Source organism: Marmota marmota, unplaced genomic scaffold, assembly GCF_001458135.2.
Source record: "Marmota marmota marmota unplaced genomic scaffold, marMar, whole genome shotgun sequence".
Lineage (NCBI taxonomy): Eukaryota > Metazoa > Chordata > Mammalia > Rodentia > Sciuridae > Marmota > Marmota marmota.
The window spans coordinates 39,858,345-39,885,857 of record NW_025999932.1 but is presented as its reverse complement, the minus strand read 5'-3'; the positions used below and the strand labels follow the sequence as shown (position 1 = coordinate 39,885,857).

The following is a 27,513-nucleotide window of genomic DNA, read 5'->3' as shown; positions in this document are numbered from 1 at the left end:
TTTTGGAAGAAAAAGGAAAAGCCCCAACAAAAGCCTACTTCCTCTAGCCAATCAGGAAATGGGCAATCTAGCAGCACAGAAAACCTTTAGACCCTAAATTTGCTCAACAGCTAAACCCCAGAGGGAAGAAACCATGGTCCCAGCCTCACTGCTTAATCAAGAGGATTGACTCCTGCCCTTCTGGCTGGTGAAAGAGAAGGCAGTGGGCAACCCGATCCCTGCTGCTAGTAAGGAACCTTTTTGTTCACACAGTGCCAGCAGAGACCACCCGGGAGTATGGATTTCCACCCTTCCCCACCCCCTGGCCAACTGAGACCAAATAGAAAACCTGGATTTCCACATTCACCTGGCAGTAACTAGACTAGAAGTTTCCCCCTTCTGCGAGGGCAGCTTTCAAAAAACAACCCGAGGTTTGAATAGGATTCAGATTCACATAAAGTAGTATAAAAATGTCCAGGTTTCAACTGAAAACCACTCACCCCACCAAGGAATGGGAAGATACCAAAGTGAACACAGATGACAGCACTGATATGGCAGAGATGTTGAAATTGGCAAATACATATTTTTAAAAAATATTTTTTTGAGCTGGGTGTGGTGGCGCACACCTGTAATCCCAGTAGCTCAGTAGGCTGAGGCAGGAGGGTCATGAGTTCAAAGCCAGACTCAGCAAAAGCGAGGTGCTAAGCAACTCAATGAGATCCCTGTCTCTAAATAAAATTCAAAATAGGACTGGGGATATGGCTCAGTAGTTGAGTGCCCCTGAATTTAATCCCAATACCCGCCCCAACAAAAAAAGTCTGTTTTTTGTTGTAGGTGGACATAATGCCTTCATTTTATTTATCTGTGGTGCTGAGGATTGAACCCAGTGCCTCACACGTGCTAGGCAAGTGCTGTACTCCTGAGCGACAACCCCAGTTCACTTGGCAAATATTTTAAAGTACCTATGATAAAAATACATTTTTAGCAATGACGAATATAATTGCAGGAAAGGAAAAAATGGTGTCTTCAACAAAGAACTAGAAAATCTCAGCGAAGAAGTAAAAGATATAAAGAATAACTTTTTCTTTCCTTGAAAAACGACAATAATTGATGTCTCAACTAAAACATTGTCTAAGAACAAGTCAATCCTGAATCCCTCTTCCACCCCCTGCAGATGATCTGAACCACTCCCAGTTTTGGTTCTGATTTATCGCTTCATTCTGTTTTTGTGTTTTCATAGCTAAGGCCGAGGAACATTGAACTCAAGAAGTGATGTCATTGTTCCTGTCATTTCAATTAGAAATTTTGGACATAACTAAATTCTATTTTTATGCCAAGAGATTGTTTATATTGTTTGAAAATATTTAAATAATGTCAGCATTTTCCAGGTGTTCTTAATCCTTGTCTGCATTAAGAGACTGGGGACTTGGTTCATGAATACTTGTCCCTGTATTTTACCCTCAGTGGCCTCAGTGTCCATAGTAACTGACTCCCTTCTGATTCCCCCCCACAGAGCATCGAGATGCGGCTCAAGGTCACGCTACACGAAGACCTGGGCGCAGCCCTAATGGATGGCGTTGTCCTCTGCCACCTGGTCAATCACATTCGCCCACGGTCTGTCGCAAGCATCCATGTCCCCTCACCTGCAGTTGTAAGTACCACTGACAGACATAAGCAGACTCTTGAGACAGTATTTCTGGTTAAGGATGCCAGAGGGATCCCTGGGACCCCATTCAGATCCTTTCTGTCGGGCCCCAGACAGCTAGAAGCCCAGAACAAAGGAATGGGTCTGAGTGAAGTGGCATTTCACTAGGAAGGGATGACATTGAAAACTAAACATGTAAATGGCAAGGAAAAACAAACTTTATTTCAGACATCAAGTTTAAAGAAATTACTGCTCATGGTGCTAACTTCAAGACTAGAAGAATGTAAAGATTTCATTTCTCACACAGCCTTATTCCAACGGTGAGGGTCTTTTTAGAAAGCTCTTGCAGTTAGTGGCTTCCCTTCTAAATGAAATCTCTTCCCCCTTTTCATCATTGGGATTTTAGGGTTGTCCTAAAAAGATGTGCATTCTGTGGGAAATTATTAATGACCTGTTAATCCAGAGGTCCGTTAGCCAATCATGTATTCCACCCTTTCTCCATCTCTCTGTGTCAGAGACTTGCTGGAGAGAGCAGGGAAGATGAGGACCAGTGGGGCTCCATCAGTGCCCCCCAATTTCTCATCTCCCCTATGGGGGAGACAAAACCTGCACATGGGGTCCTTGTCCTCATGTAAGCCAGAGAGAGCTGCAGTCTGTTCTGTGGTTGCTGAGGTGTGAGGGAGGGAATCAGGGATAAGCTTGTCTTTGAAACTCACATAGAGCTGAGAGGGACAGAGAAGAAAGAAGAATTTCTCCTCGCAGCGCTGCATTACGGGAGGCAGCAGAGTTTAGAGCTAAGAATGTAAAGTTTGGATGAAAATTCTAGGTCTGTGTCTGACAGTCATAGGTAGGACTTTGGCAAGTTGGTATATTCTGTCTTGAACTCGGTTTGCTCTTCTCTGTCATGGCATTGTCCTGGCGAGGGTGAGATGACTTACGACAGAGGGTACGCACACAAAGGTGAACCATTACTCATGATTATATATCATGATATATTACTCATGATTATATAGAGAGCAGATGCTAAGAATCCTTAGCTCCTAATCTCAAGGTACAATGTATTCAGTGTATTGGGAGAAAGCTTATGAGAAGCCCTGTCCCCATCCCTGTGCCCAGGAAAGTTTCATGATGGCATTATTAATCCTACTTTGTTTTTCTCTTGGCTGTAGGAAAAGTGAGCCGATGATCCCATTTCAACTGTCAATTTCTTTTCTATAATATTGAATGCATTTTTCCTTTCAAACGTGTGACTTGTGGAGAGCCCAATTTGGCTTTTCTTTCAAATCTGCCTCTAATAGCCTCAGTGGAGGATAGAAATTCTACCCTCTGATCCAATAAGAGACATTCTGGTATCTTTTGCAGATGGGGTCCAAACAGCCATAAGTTGCCTGAGCCATGTTCTCATTTTATTATGTTTCCCCAATTATGCAAAAGACACTGAGTTCTCAGCCTCCAACAGGAACAAACAGCTATTCTTTGATAAGGTGCCAGAGGACACTCTGAGTCACGAACCTATATACACTTTGTTTATTTTATTCACTTTTCCAGACAAACAATACAGTGCTTTAGAAATCTTTTCAGTTTTGCCTTTTTGTGATATTATATTTTTTAATTGAGAAAATAATGCCTGATTAGAAAAAATAAAGAAAAACAAAAGAGTGCACTAGGGATGTAGCTCAGCAGGAGAACATTTCCCTAGCATGTATAAAGCCCTGGGTTCAATTCCCAGCACAGCAAAATAAGTAAATAAATAAATATTAAAAAAATAAAAATAAATCATCCTTTCCTACTGCTCAAAGATAGTCATGATTAACCTTCTTCTTTACTACTCACATTTTCTGTATGTTTATGCTTGATTATGATCTTCTCTCTGATGTATACTCTTTAGGATTTATAAAATTTATTATTAAAACCTAAATATTCCCCCATTGTCATTAAAACTCTTCCTAAATATCTGTTTTAAGGCATGTAATAGATTTTAGCCTGTGCTGTTACATTACATTTTTTCTTTTAAGAGATACAGTTGGTTTCTGCATGTCCATTCACCCAAACTGCAGTGAGTTTCTTTTTTTTTTTTTAATTGTGCAAAGTATTAAACTGCTGAAGTGAGCTTCTTGAAGCTGTTTCTGATAGGCCCGGCCACCGGCCACCTCTGGCCTGGAGTCTGCTTACTATCTAGTCTGTGCCTTTGCTCTCTGTTCCAGTCTATGGGCAGGCAGTTCTCTGCCTGGAAGGCTGCTGCCTACCTCATCTGCTTGGCCTTCAGCAACCCCAGCTCCCAGTTCTCTGCTACTTCAGTGTTTACAAGATGTAAACCATTCTTGACTCCTTGCTACCGGGTCTCCTTGTCGTTTGTATTTTTTCCCTTATAGTAACTCCTTCCCCGCTAAGAACTGTCCTATTTTATATTATAGTTTCCTTAGCTTGTTAATGTTTCCAGCTACACTTGAGCTAAGTGACCACATGGTTTGCATCTTTTGGTCGCACAGTTGTTCTTTATATCAAGTGTAGCATCTAACACTTAGGAAACAGTAAGTATGGTTGTGTTGCACCATTAGCATGTCCCAAGATGTTCTGGGGCGAGGGCAAAACCACCTGGGCAGCTGCTTGTCATATCTTATGCAGCCCAGCTGAGGGGCATGACTCCCTTTCTAGCCAATATGAAGGATTTGTTTAGCCTTCCAGAAGGGAAGGGGGCAACATGCTTGCTTTCTTCTTTGTAGGTAGAGGAGAATGAGGGATACCCTATCATTTTCTTTTATTTAATAAATGCTGCACAGGTTTAGACTTCAATGATGATTGGCTTGAGTCCCTGTAAGATGTACTTCACTCTCACTATTAACAGGATAAGGGTAGTCTTTGTAAATCATTCTATACGGGACTGTTGGGATCAGTCATGCTTCTTGCTTCTCTCTTAAGGAAACTAATAGGGGAATATTAAAATTTATCAGGAAAGAGTTTAAAATTTTCCATGCAAAAATTAGAGCATATGAATCAAGTGAACCTATTATCCATCCCACACTTTCAAAGTCATCTATAACAGAAGTCAACTCAGTGGCGAGATGCTTTGGGTTAAATCCTAAACACCCTCTATTTTTGGTGCTGATTACCTCATTACATCTTTCTGATTAAATCTGTCACTTTGCTGAGGCAATTACTTAACCTAATGAATTAAACCTTTCCTATAGAAATGTTTGTTGATTCAGAAAGGTGATGTGTAAGGTATATAGTTGAGTGAAATAAAGCAGGTTACACAGCAATATGTTCCCATAAAAAGTGTGTGTAGGAGTGTGTGTGTGGTGTGTGCATGCACATACACATGTATGTATGTATCTGTATGCAGAAAACTTTGCATGCATCTTGGTATATATACATCTTATATATCCATATCCATACTTATATGAGTATACATCTGTAAGCATACACACACACAATGTCTTCAAGAATACAGCCCAAACTATTAACAAATTTTATCTTTAGAAGGATGTTTCTCAGTAATGTTTTTATTTTAATAATATGGTATTTCTGTGTATTTGTACTTATAGCCCAAACTTAGCATGGCCAAATGCAGAAGAAATGTGGAAAACTTTTTGGAAGCATGCCGAAAACTGGGAGTACCAGAGGTAACATCAGACTTTGTTCAAATAACCATGTCTTAGTAAAAATTTTATTTCATGTATGTGCTAGAACCATTTAGTGTATGTAAAGCTTTGCACATTCTTTTTTAGTCTCAACCTTTCTCAAGGAATAATCTTGGGGTTTGTTATATAAAATTTTAATTTAAATTGTTCTATTTCTTGGGGGACATGAGCAGTGATATTAATATGGCTTTATAGAGTATGTTCAATGCTGAGGGAAAAGGGATAATAATTTCTTTAAGGTTTTGAAATAAATGTGAAATTCCGAGCTGGAAAAAAAATTAATCAGCTAGATAAATGAGAATCAGTAGATTCTCTAGCCTGAGAACAGAAGTTGCTGAGGCTATAAAGAGCAAGTTCCATAGAACTTTGAAGCTGATGGTTTCCTTATTCAGAGCTCTAAAGAAGAGACCTATAGTAGCCCTAGTAACTGTTGGTTTTCATTCCCTGTAGTTGCATTTTGAGTATGTGAATCAAATACTGAACACTGAAAATATGATAATCATTGTTATTATTAAGGATAATAATAACAATGCTTGGGTGTTGCTTTATGGTTTATGAACTGTTTGCATTTACCTTTCCTCCTGTGGTCTGCTCTAGGACCAGTTGGTAATCCTCTGTAGCCATCACTGTAATAAATGGAAATGGATAGCAATTTTATTTCCTATGATTTCTTCTGTTTTTCCTAAAACTCCAGCATAGAGCAACTTAAAAATCTTGTCATGAGATACTGTTTTTGAACATGTGAAAGAATTAATATTCAGTAGTTCTACTCAGCGGTAGGAGTTATTGGAATTGACCAAAGTGATCCTACCCTTCTGGCCTCTTTTCTTCCCCTTGTTGTGTCTTTTTTTTAATATCCCCTTCTTGTTTTAATTTAGTAGATTAAGAGATGGTGTGGGGTTGGCAAGAGGCTTCTAATCTTTCTTGAGGAAAAGGAGAGCATTATGAAAGCATAATCCTTAACTGGGAGCTGTATCAATTAAGAGACTTATAAATTCATTTTATAAAAGAATATAACTTTTATCTAATAGACCAGATGTCTTTGTGATCAGTTCTGCTTTCCACTTCCAATAGTGTGAGTCTGTGTCTGTGTTGTATATGTGCATTTTAATATTACATATACATCTTTGACTTTGACTATTTGTGAAAATTCTTGCATACATTTACTAATAATTTAATTTTTTCTTGGCCTGGTAAGATTTCCTTGCTTGAATCAAAACTCCCATGCCAAGTTCCAGATGACAGATTATTCGTGTCTGGACTAGAAAGCACTGAGGAGTTATGGCCTTAGCCCCCTGGGATGATTTAAAACTCATCAGTGCAGGTTTTTGTTTTTGGCTTGCAGTGATACAAAATGAAATGGGGATGTCCTTACCCATTTCTCTAGAGTAAGCTGGTGATTACAATTTCCTTTTCAAGTAGGAAAAAGTAAATAAAATTACCATAAAAATGCAGAGCAAGATTTATTACAGTTTCTGATTTATGCCCCTAGCATAGTGCTCCTAACACTAATAGGTAACGCATAATTCCAAAGCAGGTTAAGATAGAGGAATGGAATTACCTTTTTTGCTGATGTTCCAATTAACTATGCTTAGTAAGAAGTATATCACTTGGAATTTTTAAAAAATTATTCTTAAGGTTTCAGGTGTTTTTCAAGTCTACTGTGTGAGTATATATGTGTGTGTTGTTTGTGTGTGTGTTTGTGTGTGTGTGTATACACATTTATTTCCATCCTAATGGATGATGCAACAGCATTTTACGGTGCCTTAGAGTTCTTTTAAGGTCATTGCTACTAGAAAAAGCTAGTGGCCAATTAAAATTCTTTAGTAAGAATGTTAAAACAAGAAAGAATTATTCTAGTGGAAAACCAGAAATTCCCAAATGGAAGACAATTGGAAAGTCTTGTTCTATACTCAAAACAGCATGTTTTCATCTCACAGAATGCATAAGGACATGTTTCCATTTAGGGCTATTGCAGTAAATTGTGGGGTCCAATGGCTCCCTCCCTCTCAGACACATATGTTCCTTTTACTTCTTAAAGAGTGTCAATGTTTGAATGTACATGTGGCTCCCTACAACTGATGATTTACACTAAAAAGAGTGTTATCATAAGAACACTTGCAGAAACATTCCATCTATAATTAGGCATTTTGAAAGATTGGTACGGAAAAGTCACAGAGGACCTGCATTATTACTTTTTTGCCTTCAATCAAACTTAATTCCTAGGTAAAAAGTTTATATATATTCATTAATTTTCAGTTTTTAACACAGTTAATTATCTCTACTCTGCAAACTTTACTTTCTTTATCCATAGCTTATACATACACTCATACCCCAGAGATCTTGAGTTCTGCATTTTATAAGCTAACTACCTAGTTGACAGTGATAAGTCATAAAGACTGAGACTTCACAGCTGTACTCTAAGTCTATTTTTAATAGAACCACCATTTAAAACTACAAACTGAAGTTAGGGTGAGTAGCTCATATGGTCTATCAGGAGCACATGAGTGGAAAACAGTAGCTGAGCAGATTTAGTTAAACAATTACATATGAAGTCATTTGTTCCTATCATTATAGTTCTTTTTTTTTTTTTTTTTAGAAGTCCCTACGAGCACAATCCCAGCTCTTCTCCCCGGGGTTCATGAAATAGCCATATATGATGTAGCAGCTTGTGGTTTGTTGAGTATCCAGGAAGTGTATTTATGCAGGATGATCTGGATAGTACCTAAATTTACTGGATAAATAGTATAGGGCAGTGTTCAAGACTGTCCTTAGGTGGAATTTTAAACCCAGTTTTTATAGTAGAGTGTCTGAACTGATTTTCAGTAAACATGGCTTCTTTCATTGGCTCCATGCAGACTTGTAGGCAGTGTTAGCAGCATCTGTATCCTTTGTGGTACTGAGGCCAGATGGTCAGATCACGCAGCTGTCCTTGATCTCTGCGCTAGCATCAACTTGGTCTGGAGGACAGGCCTTAGTTGGGCTTCTGAATCCTTCAGGAGAAAGTTATGTATCACCTGTGAATCTGAGTCTAGTTAGGCCTTGGGCTCATGGGGCCATTTATGAATCTGCTGAGTTTCTTTTTCCATTTCTGAGTCAGTTTGGTTGTAGCTGGCTTCTGACCTTTGTGTCAGATTCATGGTTTCCAAATGGATCCAAACTCAGGGTTGTTTTAGAGCTCTCATTAATGTTCTCTCTGGGAGAAAGAAATCTCTTTAATTTATGAAGCCTTAAAATTATTAAAGAATAGATGTTTGGTTCACCAGGGAAATTGATCTACTCAATTTTAAATAAGTATCCTTGATCTCAGAACTCTGTAAGGAGTAAGGTCCTTAGTTGAACAGACTTACCCTTCATCTTTAGATGAGGGGACTTGAAGTAGAAATGTACTTGGTTTCTAACTGCCTGGCCCTTCATCTCCGTTGTATCTGCAGAGAGAAAGCACACAGGGACTCATCTGAGGTGGGTGGCAGACATCTCGATAGCCACTGGCCCCTTCCTGCCTATATGGGCAGCCCAGGGTCCTTTTAGGTCTATAGGAGGATGTTTTCATCCCATGTCCACAAGCACAGGTCATTGGTGTCCCTCAGCTTCTGCACCAGCCAAATGGAGTTAAAACTAAAAGCTTAACATAGTTCAGAGGCTAACAATGATGGTTTCAATGTAAGTGGAATTATAGCTGAGTTTTTCTTCTTTTTACTTTTGTTGTGCTTTATAGTGAGATTTTAGATCTGAAAGTAATAGTGGTAGCTTTTCTGTTACACACCTATTGTGAGGGTTAGGTCACTTACATTATGTAACTGGTCACATTTTTTTTGTGATTCAAAGACGGTATATGAATTGAAGCCATTATTTTTTTGTTTATTTGCTTTCATCTCAAGGAGAAATACGTTTCGTTTCATTCTTGAGCCTTGTATCTCTCCTTCCCTTCCCCTAAATCAATGACTTTTGTATCATTTTAAATCATAACCCACACAGTTTTGGGGGAGGGAGAGTGGGATTCTTATTGTAATATCTATTTCAGTGTTGCATTTATATTGGTTAATTCTGAGGTTGAATAACCAGAGATATAGACTGACAGGTTTATTATTACACTAGTGTGTAAATTCATTTTTTAAAAGATCCCATCTATAGCTTGTAAAATCAGTGCTTCATTTTTAGGTAGTCTGTGCTGCTGTTTACATAAGCATCCTTTCCCTGGGAGATATGCCTGCTGGTCACCTCTGGCTAATGGTTTGATGGTCTTTCATATGTGCATGGTTGAGAATAAATCATTTTAGAAATAGCACCTTTGAAAAGTTTTTAATTACGTTTTGAGATAAACTAGTTACTAATTAATAATTAGTGTTACCTCTAAGTTCATAAAATTGGCAGTTACTGGAAATCCTCTATATTCTCTTCCTTCCTGGCCACATTACACATGTCTGTGAATTTGGACTTTTTTGGAATGACCGTCAACATTCCTGTGCCACGATATTTTAGATTAAAAATACTTTTATAAACATAGTGAGTTTTAGAAATATATTTAAATTAAATATATTTCAAAGTGTTAAATAAAACTTCTGTTTGCATATAGTTAGCTTTTAGAATTTAGACTATGTGACACCCAGAACATCTATGAAAATTAAACCCTTTGACAGATCTGTCTACATTTCTGTTTCTGTCCATAGCATGTAGGGAATCTGAGCCGATCTCAGTCATGTCCTTGTGTTCACTGTAACCAGATCATTTAACCTCTGCTGATTGTGATTGTTGCTTACTGGAATTGAAATGTACATCCCCACACTTGCCTCTAGGGGTGCTTGAGAGAATTGACTGTGTTTTTCAAACACTTCAAACATTACAGATATTCTGTAAACACATGGTGAGGTTTTACCTCTTTAAATTTCCTTGGGTTTTAGTTTTTTCCTATTTCACTTTTCAGAAATATCATCCCTAAGACCTGCTCATTGGGGCTAAATTTTGGCAAGCACAACAATCAGAACATTCTAAGTTCCCTTGGAAATGTCAGCCCTGATTGGCTTCCTGGGCTCCTGGCAGGGGCTAGAGCTGGCTGCTGTTGGCTCTGAGATGTGGGTGGAACCTGATGGTTCTCAGGTGGCCACAGCAGCCACACTCTACATGGTGCTTGTGACGGTTCAGATTTTCCCTACCAGATGGGCTTAGACCCTTTTGTTTTTCTTTGGATGTCGTGGTTTAATTTAAACCACCCAGAGGCTTTGGATCTAGGCCTCACCCACTTGAATGAAGCCCAGCCTCTGTGACATAATGATACTGCTTCCTGGATAAGAGGAGTGTTGTGTGCTTCCTTCCTTTGTATGGACTGCACTTCTGAATGGGCACCTGGGAACTGCACAGGTGTCGGACACCAGTTCTTTGATGGTGGCTGTTGAGATGCCGACCAGACGTGCGTGCCCCATAGAGTTCTGGGAAATGGACTGAAGTACTTGCTGGAGATAGAAGGCTTTGCTGTTAACACGGAAACACCAACTTTTGTGTGAAAAAAAATCACATGTCTGCTTTGCTGGGATCTCCCTGGTCAAGCACAGCATTGCAATGCAAAATTCTCACTGCAGTAGATAATTTCTCTTTAGACGTTTCCCCATCTGTTAATCCTCGACCAGAATCTGCCCAGCACCAGTGTAGTCTGGCGTATTGTAGCTGTTCTAGTTCTTGAGAAAACTCTTAATGGTAGAAGCCTGGTTCCTCCAGATCCTCTGAGGAAATATGCATGATCTGAATAGCTAGAATATGAATTTCTAATCTTAAAAATCCTTTAAGAGTATATTTGTCTTTGTAAATTAAATAAAACTGAACATTTTTTTTCAACCCACCTGATATTATTTCTGTTTATGTGAGGACAAGCTAACTTCAGAAGATGCAAGCAAGACAAAACCTTTAACTTAGACTCAGTTTTCAGCTGCTCTGTGATTTATATCCTCTTAGCAAGGAAGCTAAAATAAAAGGGCAATGTTAATGTGAAGTATGTAAAAAAATATATAAATATACTATATATTTTTTCAATGCTTTGCCTAATGTGGAAGTAAAATTGCCTTTAGGAGATATAGCACACATATTTTCAATCCTTGTTTAATTTGCAACAAAACCACAAATTGTCTTTCTCTCTGTTATCAGTTAAGTTCTGTAGCTTAAAATTCATGTGTAGGAATTCAGCATATCAGAAAATTCTGCTTCCTGACAGCATTAGGCCGCCAGGGGGTCAACTCAGAAGACTGAGTGTCTCATTTTTGCACTGAGTTGGTGCAGTGGGTATCTGCTTCCTGTCACAGTTGGTTGACTGTTGAGTAGGTGAAATATGGAGGCCTCTCCTCCCACCATACCTGAGTAGTGATGAAGGAATTTAGTAATGACCTTACCTGGGGTTGTACTGTCATTCTAACTGCGCATCCCAGAAGCTTCCTTTAGATTTTTGTTTAATGTGTTATTTGCAAAAATGTGCAATTTAATGCACCTTTTGTCACATGTAGGACACATTTTGAACTATTTTTCCAGACTTTATGAGTAGTCCTAAAACAAAATTAAAGGGGTGTGTTAACTTTCAGAGAGAAACAGTTCCCATAGACTAGCATAAAGATGCATTTGAGGATGAAAGAGAACTTTAAAGTTCATATTATTTACTTTTTAGTAAGGCTAAGTCCTTAATGTCCCAAGCTCTTATTTTTAGGCCATTGGTGAGCACATGTATCCCACTTGAATCTTAAAACTGTTTGAAGCCAGAATGGTGAATAAATGAGATTGTAGGTGAAGGATTCTTTTTCCTGTTTTCATAAGGCATGTTGGGTATTCTACTTTCCTTTTATAATGGATTAAAAATCTTAGATGGTAGAAAAGGTTTGACCTGCTTGAAATAAGGATTTACTCCTGCCATTTGCTAGTAACCAAAAATGTGTGCTTCTTTCCAGCTGTTCTTCTGTGTATTTTTAATTGTATGCACTGTCTCTTTCTGTTCTACTGGCTGCCCTCGGAATAGGCTGACCTCTGCTCTCCGTATGACATCCTGCAGTTGGATTTTCGTCACATTCGAAAGACTGTTGACACTCTGCTGGCACTCGGGGAGAAACCCCCACAACCAACCTCTGCCCTCCGCTCCAGGGACCTTATAGGCTTCTGTCTTGTCCATGTTCTCTTTATAGTGCTGGTCTATATCACTTACTGCTGGAATGCTCTATCCGCGTAACGTCTGCATGTGCCTCCAAATGCTCTGCTCTGGCCCCTGATCCATTCCAGGCTCCTTCCTCCATTTGAGCCTTTGTCTTGCAAACTTCCATCCTTGCCCTCTCTTCAGTAATCTCTGAACATTTGCAAATCAGTTTTTTTCCAGAAGCACAAACTCTGTAGAATACAGTTCCCACTCAGTAATGTCTCTCACTTACTGAAACCCAACAGGGACAGCAAAGCGTGTCCATACCTCATGTTCCCCCGTCCACATGATGACAGCGGCGGTGAGCTTCTGCTGTGCTGGGTAGCAGGGAGAGGGCTCCAGGACAGGAACAGATGGGGTTTGCTATATGGAATTATTGCCATTTAACTCCAATCCTAATTCAGGATTGGACAATTGAACTGTAGAGGGGTCACCTTGCAGAAGAGACAGAAAACCAACATTTTGGCCTAATTTGCTCTATAAAAATCTTTAATAATACCACTGTTGACCAAGCTGAAAACTACCATCTGGAGGATGACTGCTTTGAGGGCCATCCAGTTGGATTCCTTCCTGTTTCCTGCAAAGGGGGCTGTGAGGGACCCTGAGGAGGCCTGGTGCTAACTTGCACCCTGAGCAAACTCTCTGCCCAGGCAGCGGTGCTCTAAGGAAGTCTCTTCCTGTGATGGCGCCACCTGGAGGATTCGTTTACACACCAATTTTACTTATTCCTTGTTAGGTCTGCTCTCAAGTTCCAAGAAAAGCATTTTGCAGAGGGATTTCTATTTTTGCACAAAGTCATGGATCATTTTGCTTTTCTGCCACATCACATAATAATTTCAGGTCCAGAATGTGATGGATTTGACTGTATTCATTTTCAAATAAAACCATGAGTCATGGAACATTCTTGGTCCTGGGACTTGGGTTACTATGGCAGGAGACAATAATAAGATTGCTCTTACTTTAGAAGAATGTAGTTTCTCTAATTGCTTGAAATTTCCATTTAACCTCTAATTTCCTGTGGTTAGCAAGCACACTGTTTTATTTTTAAATTAACTTAAAGGACCACATATCAGCCATCTCTGCTTTTGAAGCAGTATGACGAGTTCATAATTAAAAAGACAAAAAAAAAAAAAACAAGTTGACTCAACAAGTTGACTCTTATCTAGGCCAAGATGTTCCTGGATTCTCGGATGTCTTTTTAGAAAATAAGAAGGCCCTGCTCCAAGGCCAAGCTGGTTTCTCTCTGTTTCATTTTACATCCTGTTTGCCAAATGCTATTTCTTGGATTGAAAAGGTGATAGATAAATTTCTCTGATGCAGACCGTCCCCAGACATGACTACTAAGAAGATGATCTTATTTTTCTGAACATTTTCATGAATCCAGGGAAGTTGAGATTATGAAAAAACCCACAGAGTTAAAAGAATATATTTATAAAGATTCCTTGCTGCTAAATCAGATCAGTTTATTTTAACAGGAAACATTCTTTACATGACAATATCTTGAGTTGCCTGAGATTTCCTCTCCTGACTTTGTGTTGATTGGTAAAATACAGGGTATGTGAAAGTTATCTAACCTCAGTTGTGTCTCTATAACTCTCAGATGTACTGACTTGCCTTTGGTGCTATCTTGTACTCTTCGATCTGTAACAATAAAATCCCTTTGTACAATGTCTGATGAGCACCCTGAGCCATAAATTGCTTAATAAACACATTTTGGATGATTATTCCAAGTTTTTATTGGCCAACTGATAAGTTTTTCACATGCACCCAGAGTAGGTCTCAGTGTTTTCATCTGGCTTTGCTGTGCAGTAAGGCTTGCTTCCCTTTAATGGTCGCCACTGTTGGGTATTTCCCCCCTTCTTTATGGGAGGAAAAGGGGAAAAGAGAAAACTTATAGGGTTGTTACCTGAAAACAAAATTACTATCAATAAAAACTAAGTAGAACTATTCTATGCAAGTAGATTTTTGTTTTCAGTGTTGAATTGACATAGTTCTCTAGCTATGTTTGTATTTCAGTCCTGACATCCAAAGGATTCTTTGGACATACCTCCATTTTTCATGTCATTACCTGTACCTGAACACAGTACACTTCTTGGGATTTGTTGGATGATGCTTTTCCATTAAGTAGTATGCTAGCTAAAAATTAATTCAGCCCTTTAAGCAAATTTTGAGTGAACTTATTTTCCCATTACCAAGCCATTGATTTCTATTTGGGATACCTGGGGATGTAGTGGGGATACCTGGCTGACCTCCCTAGTACCTGAGAGGGGGTCGGAGATTCAGCTGTGTGACTTCTTCTCTAAATCTCCATCTTCTCACAAGAAACACTGTTTTCAGTACTCCCTTCTAATACGTGATAAAGAGAGGCAGCTATTTATTCACACTTTCTTTTTGAAATGGCCATTTGTGTTCTGTCTCCAATTCCCCCTATCCAGTGTCAGGATTTTCAAAATCTGTGACAACTAACAATTTCTAATAGTTCCTTTTATTTTATTTTATTTCAAAAAAATGTTTTTTAATTATTGATGGATCATTATTTTATTTATTCATTTATATATGGTGCTAAGAATCAAACTCAGTGCTTCACATGTGCTAGGCAAGTGCTCTACCACTGAGCCATAACCCCAGCCCAGTTCCTTTTATTTATGGACTTCTGATTCATATGCACTTATTTTCCCACTCAAGAAATGAAGGAACTCTGCTGAGCTCCTAAGACATTTGCGTAGGATTTTATTAGAGAAAATAGATATGTAGAGGCAATGGATCTCGCAAGACTAATTGTTTGTAAAAAAAAAAAAAAAAAATTAAATTAAATTCAGTGTGTGGTAGCTTGGATTATTCTAAAATTCACATCAATCCCCTAATAAGTCGTAAGGGTAAAGAATATTTCACCTAAGAGGAAAAATAGGGATGACATATTAAAATTTCTGGAGCCTGAGAGTGGTAAAGTGATTATGGATTTTGTAGATTTTATGGATTATGGATTATATATAAATATTTTGGGGATTTTTTTGTTTGTTTGTTTTGGATCTGGGATTGAACTCAGAACTTCACACATGCTAAGGACACACTCCACCACTAAGCTACATCCCCAGCCCCTGAAAAAATATTTTAAAATTATTTTATTTCAGTAAATTTGGTTTTTAAAATTAGGCTTCAGCTTTCAAAAGTCATTTTCAATAAACAACTTGATATACAGAATGTGTGCTTTGTTCTTCTCTAAGATCCTCAGGGTCCATCTAGTTTCTTGGCTTTCACAGTAGCGTTGTTCATTCTTGTGTTCATTCAGTCGTTCCTCAAATATTGAATGAGCACTCTTCATGCAAGGCCTCATGGGAGACCCTGGGGTTAAAAAAAAAAAAAGACCATGAACCATGGCCCGGTTCTCAAAAAGCTTACAGTCTATACCAGGGGGTCGGCAAGCATTTTTTCTGGAAAGAAACAGATAACACATGATTTTTCAGGGCATATGGTCTCCGCTGGGACCACTTAGGTAGCCTTTGTGGCATAAATGCAACCATAGATGATACAAAAAAGAATAGGTGTAGCTGTATGCCAGTAAGAGTATATTGACAAAAGCAGACCAGACCATGAGTTAGATTAGCCTTCAGGTCACAGTTTATGGACTCCAGAAAATAAAGAGGAATTCAGGTGATAAAGGTACCAGATTCTGTAAAAGACATGCAGAACAGGACACCTGCCCCTGATGGGGCCTTAGGGACCATGCAGGCTCCTTGGGTCAGTGACACTTCACTAAGACTTAGAAGATGTGTAGGAATGGCCAAGTGAAGCAGGAAGAGGAGGGAAGACGGAAAAAGGGTAGGTGGGTACGGGGAACCAGGTATTCTAGGAAGAGGAAGGGCTAGAGGGTAGCCTGCTCTGAAGGAGAGAATCAAGGAAGAAAGGTGTGACAGATTCTCTTGTCTGTAAGAGGTTGACATGTCATTTTACATTGGAAGAAACTGACCCTCAGTGATAGGATTGGATCTTGAAGCTTTCATACATAAGATACAGATAGTTTTAAGGCTCAAATAATTTGGTACCAGAACTTTACATTTAAGAAACATATTGAACCAAAGGAAACAGACTAGAATGAATGACATCATTTTAGGCTGTCCTGGAATTTTGTGCAGCTCTGTGGGAGCATAAGAACCTTCAGGGAGAGAAGAGTCAGCCGTGACAGCAAGTCAAACTGCACCTTCCAGCCTCCTCCCCAGCTTTCACTAGGGACAGAAGCCACAGGAGCTGAGTGGCAGAGCTAACTGACACCTTTCCCTAAGTTGAGGGTTCCCTGGTCCCCTTTGATGTAGTTGATGGGACTTGTCATCAAAGAACTTGGCTGAGGGACCTCCTCCTATATCATGACTGAAGACTGAACATCCTGAGTTGATTGAGAATTTATGGGAAACAGCATGATGTCGTGAGAAGAACCCTGGCTCTAAGATCCAGGACTTCCCAGCTGTGTGACGAAAGCAAGGTTACCTTGAACTCTCCTCCATTTCTCACCTGTAAAATGGAGATACTAATGCCTACCTAGCAGGATTTTCATGAAGAAATGACCAATGCAAATCTGTAGACTTGGTGCTAGGCATATGGAGGTACCCAAGAAGTCTTTACAGTTAGCATTTAGTCTTCATTGCTTGCCTACTTTTCCTAACCCTGTTTGCTGTGGCACCAAAGAGGAGTGGATGAGAGATGTGAGTGAACCTAATTGAGTCTAATAGTGTAGAAGTCACACGGAGCATTAGTTCTTCAGAGTCGGAAGTGTTATTTTTATGCAGGATATTACTATATGACCCTATGCTGTGCCTTTAAACACACACACACAACACACAACCAAAGAAGTCCGTGGGTATCTTAGGCACCTACTGTCACATTCCCAACAAAACCTCCAGGATCCCATAACACTGCAATTTCGGTTTATGTAAAGTCAGTGCACACGTGCAACTATTTCTGCCTAAGTCCATTATGTACAAGGATCTTCTGGAAGGGAAGACCACACCTTCCTGGACCTTCGAGGCCCTTCTCTTCTGTGTCATTTTTCATCTATTCCAATTCTATAGCAGTCTGTCTCTGTTCCAACCTTTGAGTGCACTTGGGGGAATGTGGTGGGGTAGATGCTCTGGCAGGACCACTCCTCATCTCCCAGCTCTGGCAGGGCTGCCCTGTTCATCCTTCACCCAGCACCAGGGTTGGAAATTCCATGAGTCTTCAGCCTGTTCCTATGATGTAATAACCAGAAATGCCTTCCTTAATTAAAAAAAAAAAGGGAAGATTTCTGTTATCTTGTGCTAGTCTTTTTAGGTATTAGAGTGATCTGAGGTTATCTCTGGGCATCTTTAAGGAGGCTGAATGAAAACAGAAGGGCAGGAACAATGCAAGGGGTACCATAGTTCCAGACTTGCAATGATTCAGTTTACAATTTTTCAACCTTACATTGGTACAAAAGCAACACACATATAGCTGTTCTCTTTTTTCCCTTTCAGTAGAGTTTTCCATAAATTGCATGAGATATTCAACACTTTATTATACAATTAGCCTTCCCAGGCTTTTTGACACATGGAAGCTTTAAATTTTTAGATAATCAATATTTTCATCTTTTCCTTTGTGACTTTTATCTCACAGAAGTATTTCTTTATTAGCATAGAAAATCCTTCCCCATCCATTTGTCAGAGAAAATATTAAATGTTTATCTTTTGGGGGTATTTTTTTTTAAAGTTTAACTTTTTCATTCATTTTGAATTGATTGTAGCATTTGGTATGAAGTGAAGACTTATTCCCACCCCACCACCACCCCAGTTCAGGCAGTTTCCCCCAAGCCCATGGCAGATGATGGCAGGAAAGGGTTGGCATTGATAGGTTGCTGCAGATGTCCCCTCACCATGCCACAAGGAGTTGTCATCATTCATCCCAACCTGGCTCATGACTCACAAAGCAGACACGACCACCACCCTTTTTTCTCATGGACATTTGGTCATGAAATTGGCAAGCAGCATAAACTCACATGTTCCCTAATATATACTGTCATGCTATTTTGATCCACCGGGAACTTTGTGAAATCACGGTTAAAATTGTGCTTTAAAGAACTGGCTGCTCTATGTGGACATGTGATCATTTCTGTTTTTCTTTTTGGGCGTGGGATACTGGGGCCTCATGCATGCTCAGCCCTCTCCACCAGGCTACACAGCCCCTCTTATTTTGAGATAGAATATTGCCCAGTTGGCCTGAAACTTGTGATCCTTTTGCCTCAGCCTCCTAAGTAGCTTGGATTACAGGTGTATACCATCACATATGACCATTTGTTTTTCTTTTCTTTCTTTGTGTGTGTGTGTGTGTGTGTGTGTGTGTGTGCTGGGAATTGAACCTAGGGACTCTTTGTCACTGAGCTACATCCCCAGACCCTTTTCATTTTATTTCAAAACAGTCTCGTTAAGTTCCCAAGGCTGACCCTGGGAACTATGATCATCCTGCCTCAGCCTTCTAAGTAGCTGGGATTAGGCGTGCACCATGACACTCAGGTACATGTGGCCATTTCTTAAGGCCTGAGGTCCAAGTCTGGGGTGTTCTGCACTTACCACAAGTTAGGGAAGCTATAGGGACTGGGGATAAGAGATTTGAGAAACAGCGCAGGACCCACTCAACTGACAGTTGAGACCGTGGAACAAGTTATTGGAGATGTTATGGCATCTTTGAATGCCATAAGCATTTTGAAGACCTTTTTGAGTCTAACGTGTCTGTATCTGTGATGATAATTTATGGAGAATCCAGCATTGAGACAGCAGCTGAAAGGCTTGTTTCCTCAAGAGAGAGTCCTGCAGAAGGATGTGATCCTCTGCCGAGCATGTGGCTTCATGCCAAGCACCAACTCTACTGGGCCCGATGCAGGTCCCAATTAGACTCGCCTTGACACAGTACATTCAGACTTCAAGAAAGGAACTCTTGGCTTTTGTGACACATGGATGAACCTAGGGTATTGTATATTAAACAAAATATACTAGACAGAGAAAGACAAATACGGCATGATCTCACATGATTAATCTAAAAACACTGATCTCACAGAAGTTGATTGTTGAACAGTGGTTACCAGCGGCTGGGGGACAGGCCCAGCATGGAGATGTTGGTAAAAGGTCACAAAATCTCAGGAAGAAGTTTGAGAGATTTATTGTGTAATATAGTGATTACAGTTAATAATATATACATCCCGGAAACTCTGGGCTTCATTGTAGGTTATTTGTGCAGTGCTTGCCTATCCCGGGTTTAATCCCCAGCAATACAAAAAAGTAAAAATAAAAATTGCTAAGAGTAGATTTTTGGTTTTCTTACTGAAAAAAGAAATGTGAGAGAATGGATTTTTAATTGGCTTGATTCATAACATGCTACAATGTATACTTGTGTCAAAATTTATGTTGTGCCGTAAATATATACAATTTTTATTTGCCAATTGAAAAATAAAGAAAGAAGCCAAGTGCAGTGGTACATGCCTATAATCCCAGCAGCTTGGGAGGCTGAAGCAAGATGAACGCAAGTTCAAAGCCAGCCTCAGCAACTTAGTGAGGCGCTAAGCAACTCAGTGAGACCCTGTCTCTAAATAACATTTTTTAACAGGGTTAGGGATATAGTTCAGTGGTTTAGTACCACTGGGTTCAATTCTCGGTGCATAATAATAATAATAATAATAATAATAATAATAATCGGGGACCATTGTGGAGAACAGACCACAGGTGAATAAGAGAGAGTTTACTGGAGTCTTTTCTTGGCTGAGGAGACACACCCTGGGAGATTCCCTTATATGATGTCAGACTGGGACCAAAGGACAAACATGCAAAATTATTTCATCATGTTATAAACTGTTTTGTGGAGCATGACAAGTTCCATACTCAAGAAGCGCCTCATGGAGTATTTTCATTGAGGAGTATGTCTTGGACAGTTTTATGAAAGAGCCTTAAAAGAGGCTACTGAGGACCGTGGTTAAAATTTCTAATGTGTATGTCATCTGAAATCATGAAGAAAGGATGCCAGTCCTCCAACATACATTCCAGAGATCACAGGACATAAAATGAATTAAGTCAGGGTTTCCGGTCAGTATAATAGTGTGTTGTCTTTATAAATGAGGACTTGAGTTCCTTTAAAATGTGTGAGAGGTGAGTGGCAATGTTGCTTTCTAAGAACACAAGCCATTATATTGTTGATGTGTGCTTTTCAAACAACTCAGTGTAGCTCAGCTATTTAATGTAAAAGTTTCTTAAATGTTTAGATCTGTGGCAGATTTCAAGGGTTTAGGAACTTTTCTGGAACAACTCTCACATGTGACAAATCATGATGTTCCCTACAAAGAAAAGGCTTTTGCATTGGGTTATCAGCCAGGGAAGGAGCCCAGACCAAGGTGATCCAACAGGCCTATGACAATTTAGCTTCCATGGGTGATGTCACAGGATTTTCCAGTTAGAGTCCAGTCAACTAAAATTTGTTCTTCTTCCTTTTAGGAGAAACTCTGTCTACCCCACCACATCCTTGAAGAGAAAGGCCTGGTCAAAGTGGGTATCACCGTGCAAGCATTACTCGATGTCACCATCACGAAGGCTCTGTTCACATGAGACCAAGTCTTCTCCTCAGGGTCAGCTTGGACTGTTCTCCCATGGGGATCTTGGACTCTGCTCCTGGCACCTCTTCCACCCTCTCCCCCACTCGCCACCTGTCAGTTCCCCAACTCTAGTTGCATTGACAAGGTTTAGTCTCAGGGAGGACTTCCTACCTCTCAGAGCTGACCTCCACCATTAAGACTTGACAGGTGATCATCTGGAAACCAGTGAGGGAGCTGGTGGAGGACTAAGTAGCACATCATTGCCTTTCTCCACCTCCGTCACCTTCCACGCTCACCGACTGCCGTTACCAGAACGCCAAGCACAGCTGTTTTGCAGCAAGACACATCTGTTTTATTAAAACCAAACTTGTTATGGATTTAGTGCGGGGTGGGGGGAGGGGGATACAATCAGGTTTTTCACCACCAAATTTTTCAAGAAGTTTCTTGAGACCATTGCCTTTTAAAAACTATTTTCGACATAACAAAATATTTATATAAATATTATTTATTAGTGAGTTGTTATTCATCCTTTGGATGCAAATTGTAAATTAGGAAACTATTTTATTACTGCTTTTTTGTGGTTAAACACTTTATTTTAATATTATAAATATTGAGTTATTTTCTATCCTCTTTGGTGTGCAGTAGATCTAGGTCTCAATCATGTTTTCTGGTGTATGTGATTCAGAAAAAAATTATTAAGCAAAAAACAGGTGCTTCTGTAACAAAAAAAAAAAAACTCTTTCTGGGGAGGCATTAGTTACACTTTGGTTTGTGGAACATTGGTCTTATTTATATTTCTGCATTCCATTCAGTTTCCTACATTCCAGCAACCCTTCTGTCCCCCAATATAATGAACTGACTGAAATCAAGAGAGCACCCCAAGGTTATTTGTAAATAGCTGTGATGGATTTAAAAAAAAAAAGACATATTAAACTTGAAGATAAAATGTGAACAATTATTTTTTTGGATTCATACTACTTTTGCTATGCACAAAACATTCACATTTTAACACAAAATCATAAGTGTTAGCATCATGGGTCTTGAAGTATAGTTTTGCACTGTGATTTGTGTAATTAAGGAGAGTCTAGCACCAAAGGTAGATAATGAGGAAATGGTCTAGGAGAGTGGAGGTGATTAAAAAAGATGATTGTCTAACCAAAAAGTTTTAAGGGAAGCTTCAATGGAGTGATCAGAAATTACTTAGGGCACATAGGACCTGGATCAGGAAATAAGCACTTCTTAAAATTGCTAGTTTTAAAAGAAATGATTCTGAGGTGTAGATGTGCTCAGTTTCTTATAACATAGTTCGTGTTTTTCACAGTAGTCTGGAAAGTTCTGCAAGATTTGTGGTCTCTGGTGCAAAACCTGAGAAGCCACGTGGGTCGTCAGTGAGTCTGTGGGCAGCTGCACCACAAAGACAGGCGAAGAGGTCAAGTAAGTGGAGTGTGTGAGTCTGTGTGGTCAGGGAGGACGCAAGTGTGAACAAAACAGGATGAAAGGAACCACCCAAGGAAAGGGACCATCTGTGTTAGTCTGAGATTCACAGAAGGCTTCACAGGTCACAACCACCTGTCATGCAGTGACACACATGTGCACTCCTGCTGCAGCGACAGTGACCCCAGTCACCAGTCTTTCAAAGTTCTGTGAATGCTGACTGCACTTTCAATCTCTGTGGAAAGTCATTGGAAGTTTCTAGAGCAGCAGTAGCCATATTTGTAAACATAAAGGTGAATGCAAAAGAAAAGCCATCAAGAGGACAGTGTGCGTTGAACACACACCAACATCAACCAACACCAGGGCCGCCCTCCGTGGGGGAGGGCGGAGGTTTCTGAACAATGAAATTTAGATTGGCAGCTAGCAATTATTACCTATCAAATGTACTGTGCACTTTAACCTAACTTAAAATATATTTTAATATTTTCCTGTACTGCACAAATACCTGTTTTGTCAAATAGTGTAATGATGTAAAGATGAAAGGTATTTTGAACAAAGAGCATATACAATTTAAGCAACATTCAAAGGTTGATGATGTAAAAAGGAATTTTGACGGCTGCACCTTCACGGGCATTCAGAATGCAGGGTCCTGAAGTATTTTTGTACGTGTATATATGGCAACGTGAAGCTCTGTGTAATCATTGTTTTTTTTTTCAAAATTAAAATATTTCTTTGGATATTAATTTTCAGTATTTTTTGAAGTTGGCTGTATAATAAGAATGGCTTCAGTGTTTTGTAAAATGGCTTTTTTTTCTTTTAGATCCAGTTCTTGTATAGCTAAGATGTCTACAAGATCCTTGTATACTGTTTATATGTGCAATAAAATGTGCATGACCAGCTCACAGTACTGAAAGTAGACAGTGTATATAGTGCACATTCCCTCCTTTTATTATTTAACAGCCATTAAAACTTTGAATCTGTGTGAACCATTCTTCTGATTGACTTACCTGTCTGGTGCAAAGGTCGGCTGTTGTCACATACAAAAAAAAAAAAATCATTGACAAAACAGATTGTAGCAATCATATATATTGTGAATTCATATGTGTGTGCATATATGTCGACATATTGTATATATGTATATAAGCTCTGGGGAATCAGAAAATAGTTATATCAGTGCATAAAATATATACATAACTATCAGTGTAATCCCCCAAAATATCAAAAATAAGACGTTGGTAGCTATTTATACATAGTTTATCAGAAAATATATAGTTATGACACATCGGAGTCCTGGATCGTGGCTCCTGAGGCATCTCTAAGCACACCCTGGTTCCTTAGCCTATGTAAAAACCACAGGATCAGGTTCTCCCATTTCCACTGCCTCCTGTGGAATTGGACCCCCAGAGTGAAGTGGCCACTTCTCTGCTAGATCTGGGCTAGTGTTGTTTTCCCTAAAGGTCCAGTATAACTTTGGTCAAAGAACAGCTGCTGTGGGAATGTCAAGTGGAAACAGTAGCAGGTGGTTTCCATCTTCTCTTCCCATCCCACATATAACACGCAGGGCCCAGGACCATTAGCCTGAGTGAGGACAACACAGACCAGTGTCAGGGCCTCTTGTTTTAAGATCTGCATCTACTAAGTTGAGAAAAATCTATTCCTGGGTCACGATGTTCTGATTTGAGATGCTGCTGCTTTGCCAAGCTCCACCATTTTAGTCATCCGTCTGCACCTTACAGAAGTCTGGTGCTTCATGGACACACATGCTTCAGTAGACTGGAGAACTGAGAACTCTGTAAAGGCGAAGGGAGGGATGGTAGCAGGGTATGTGCCCTGCAGGGGGCCTGCCTGGGGCAAGTGAGCATCAGGACCAACAGTTGATCTCATTGTATTGGCGACAGCTGGGGAAGGCCCTGGCCAACAGCTGTAACTGGGAGCTGTTCTCGGGCAAGACTGATAGATCTGGCAGTAGTGACTCCTAATCTTCCATCTTCCACAGGAAGTCAGATAGCAGACATCCATTCCAGGTAAGTCTGGGTTTTGGAGATGATATGAAGGAAAGAAATTAGAAACTGGCTCTTGTGGTGCATGGGGACCACAAGTGAAGCCACTCTAAGCCACTCTGTTCATCCACACACCAGTGTTTAGCAGGAGGTTACTGTGAATCAGGTGTTGCAACTGAACTGTGCCCCAGTAGAGCAAGGCTGCCCATCTGCTTTGTTCTCTGCAGATTCTCCAGTGTCTATAATAGTGCTTGCATAAAGTAGGTACTGAAGAAAAGCCAGTTAGAAGAATTAACAAAACCATATATGTTGGTTCAAAAACTTAACCATAACCAGGTGAGGAAGAGGTTTAGAATGGATACCTCATGCCACATGCTTCTACGGTGAGGCTTTTGTGGTCCTTATAGTGATGCTGCAGTGCACCTGGCTATACTTTATTGGTTCAGGAGCAGCCACTTTACAATTTACCAACGAGTCTCTCCACAATGCTGTTGTTTGAATGTTTCCCCAGGGTTCATGTGTTGGAAACTTAACCCCAGTGCAAGAGTGTTGCAAGGTGTGACCTTTAAAATGTGATTATGCTGTTACTGCGGGGGTGGATTCATTACTGTAGGAATGGGTTTCTTAAAAAGGATGAATTTAGCACCCTCTTTCTCTCTAGCACACTCTCTGGCCTGTACTCCCCCCATGGACGATGCTGCATGAAGGCCCTCACCAGATCCTCTCCCTCCATATGGGGTTTCCAGCTTCTGAAACTTGTGAGCCAAATAAATTTCTGTTCATTATAATTTACCCCATTTCAGGTATTCTGTATGTCAGCATGGAATGAACTAAGACACCCAGGATTTTCTTTCATTTCCTGATAATTGAAGATAGAAGACATAAAGCCTAGAAAAGACCTAGAGGAGAAAACTGATGGGCAAAGAGAAGCAGGGATAAGACACAGCAAAGAATTCCCTGGTGTTTGCACTCCTGGGTCCAATAAGAACAGAGCTCTGTATTTCTGAAGTTCAGGTACTCAAACTTCCTTCCCATGAGGACTTCTAAGGGGCTGTGACTTTTTGCTTAAAATCTATTTCAGTTGGGCCTTATCACTTCCAATGAGGAATGCAAACTAATACAGAGAAGCTGAGTCTCAGAGTGTTCAAGTCCTTCAGGGTCACAGAGCAAGGAGATTTGGTCTCAGCTATGTCAGATGTGTGTTCTCGATAGACAGAGGTCTTCTAGCAGGTCTGGCCTAACTGAAGTCTCCAGTGTTCAAAAAAATCAAAAGCACTGAACAATAAGCTATTTGGAGATACAAAGGAAAGCATATTTTGTGTGATAAAACCAGATATACTGAGCCTATCTGGGCTGGTTAAAATGCTAAGACAGATCAAGACTAGAGCAAAAAATAAGAAAAAAGGAATTTACTGAAGAAGGCTCTAGTTTCCCTGCCATTTTTTTTCTCTCCCAGTTTAATAAGCTATTTGTGTTGTTATTGTTGTTGTTATTCTTCTTATTTCATTTGGGGATTTTTCTCCCTGTTTATCAAAGTGATACATGTTTATCATGTATAAACTTTGGAAGGTAAAAGTAAATTAGGGAAGATCACCTATAACTTCACCATACAGGGAATGAAAAAGACTATCTAAAAAGCCTGGCATGTGCTTCTTGGAATTTTGGACACGGGGATCTGGCATCTGATACATTCCTGACAAACCCTGAGCTCTTGGGGTGGCGGAGCATAGGGCAGATCCTGACCTAAAAGTGACCTGTTTCCTCCATGGTGAGGCATGGGACATGGTTTCTCCAGGTGGGACTCTGAGGAGAGGCGGCTGTCTGAGGTTGCTTTGAAAGTGCTGGAGATCGTTTCTTGATGGGTGAGTGGATAGGACTGCAGCAGAAAGACTGAGGGAAGGATCAAGTTGTGACAAATCCTTAGCCTTGACTTTTTGTGATAAGCAAAGTCAGAACAACTGTGTAAAGCTGGGATCTCAGAAGGATGATTTTGGAATTCATACTTAAAATCAAAGGAGCATTCTAACATCTGGGATGACAGCCTTTCTGTCCTATGTGGTCAGTTATGGGCTGGGTTACACTATTTAAAGCAAGAAGTATTCTATAGTCTGTCAGGCCATATTTGACCATCGATGGTCAATTTATACTGGAGTTAACATCCTGATTAAACCCATCATAAATTATCATCCTGATTAAAACCAGCATAAAGATATTGTAACAGACCTAATCTAGTGACACAGTTTGGATCTGAAGTGGCTCCCAAAGGTCTATTGTAAGCAAGACAGGGACATCTGTATAGCTAAGGGACTGAGCTGTGGCTATTCACTCTGGAAAACTATTTTCAAGAGTTCATGGTCAACTGTGCTTCACCTAGTTGAAACACTGGGTGGCAATGTTTTTACAGAAATGATTTCAGAAGGGACCTAAATGTACATTTTATTCTAATAAGCCTACTCAGCCATCAATGACTAAAACAGCAGTCTGCCTTCAACTCACCACCTGAACAACCTGTGCTCAGTATTACAACTCTCCATGCAGAATTTGAAAACACACACACACACACACACACACACACACACACACTCTCTCTCTCCAAAACCAGAGTGCCAGAAATGATATATTGGATTAAAAAAATTAAGTCTCTTGCCACACCCAGTTCCCACCTCCATGCCTCATTTTTTGAATTTGTTCTAGTAAACCCAATGAGATTAAAATGTTAATTTAATTGACTGATTATGTATGCCCTTATTATCCACAAAAAGAAGGCTTAGGATTTTATCTTTACATACTGTCATCAGAAAGTAAACTGCTGGTTATCACTAGAGAGAAGGCTGACATCTTCTGAAGTTGGAAATTCAGTGTCTTTGGATTGGAGTCCTGGGTGTAGGCCAGATTCAAGGGCATGTGTTCCTTTTACATCTCCAAAGGACATTTTCTGCTGGGGTGGCCGTGGCTACTAAAGGATGAGAAATTTACAAACTGTGTTCAACTGGAGCAAAATATTGTCTTTCTGTCATCAGCATAGTACAGGCAGAGCCCAGCAGATACTCACGTTGGACCTTATAGGATTT

The 27,513-nt window shown here is 39.9% G+C and overlaps 1 protein-coding gene across 1 annotated transcript in view; it reads left to right on the top strand.

The window, feature by feature from the left end:
• Lrch1 (leucine rich repeats and calponin homology domain containing 1) overlaps positions 1-15,812 on the top strand; it is a 194,031-nt gene extending 178,219 nt beyond the window's left edge. Inside the window, exons 19-21 of the mRNA XM_048800552.1 lie at positions 1,493-1,630; positions 5,170-5,247; positions 12,257-15,812. Of these exons, the coding sequence (XP_048656509.1) occupies positions 1,493-1,630; positions 5,170-5,247; positions 12,257-12,463 (423 nt within the window). The 3' untranslated portion in view covers positions 12,464-15,812. The remainder of the gene's footprint in view (positions 1-1,492; positions 1,631-5,169; positions 5,248-12,256) is intronic.
• Positions 15,813-27,513: the final 11,701 nt, after the last annotated feature.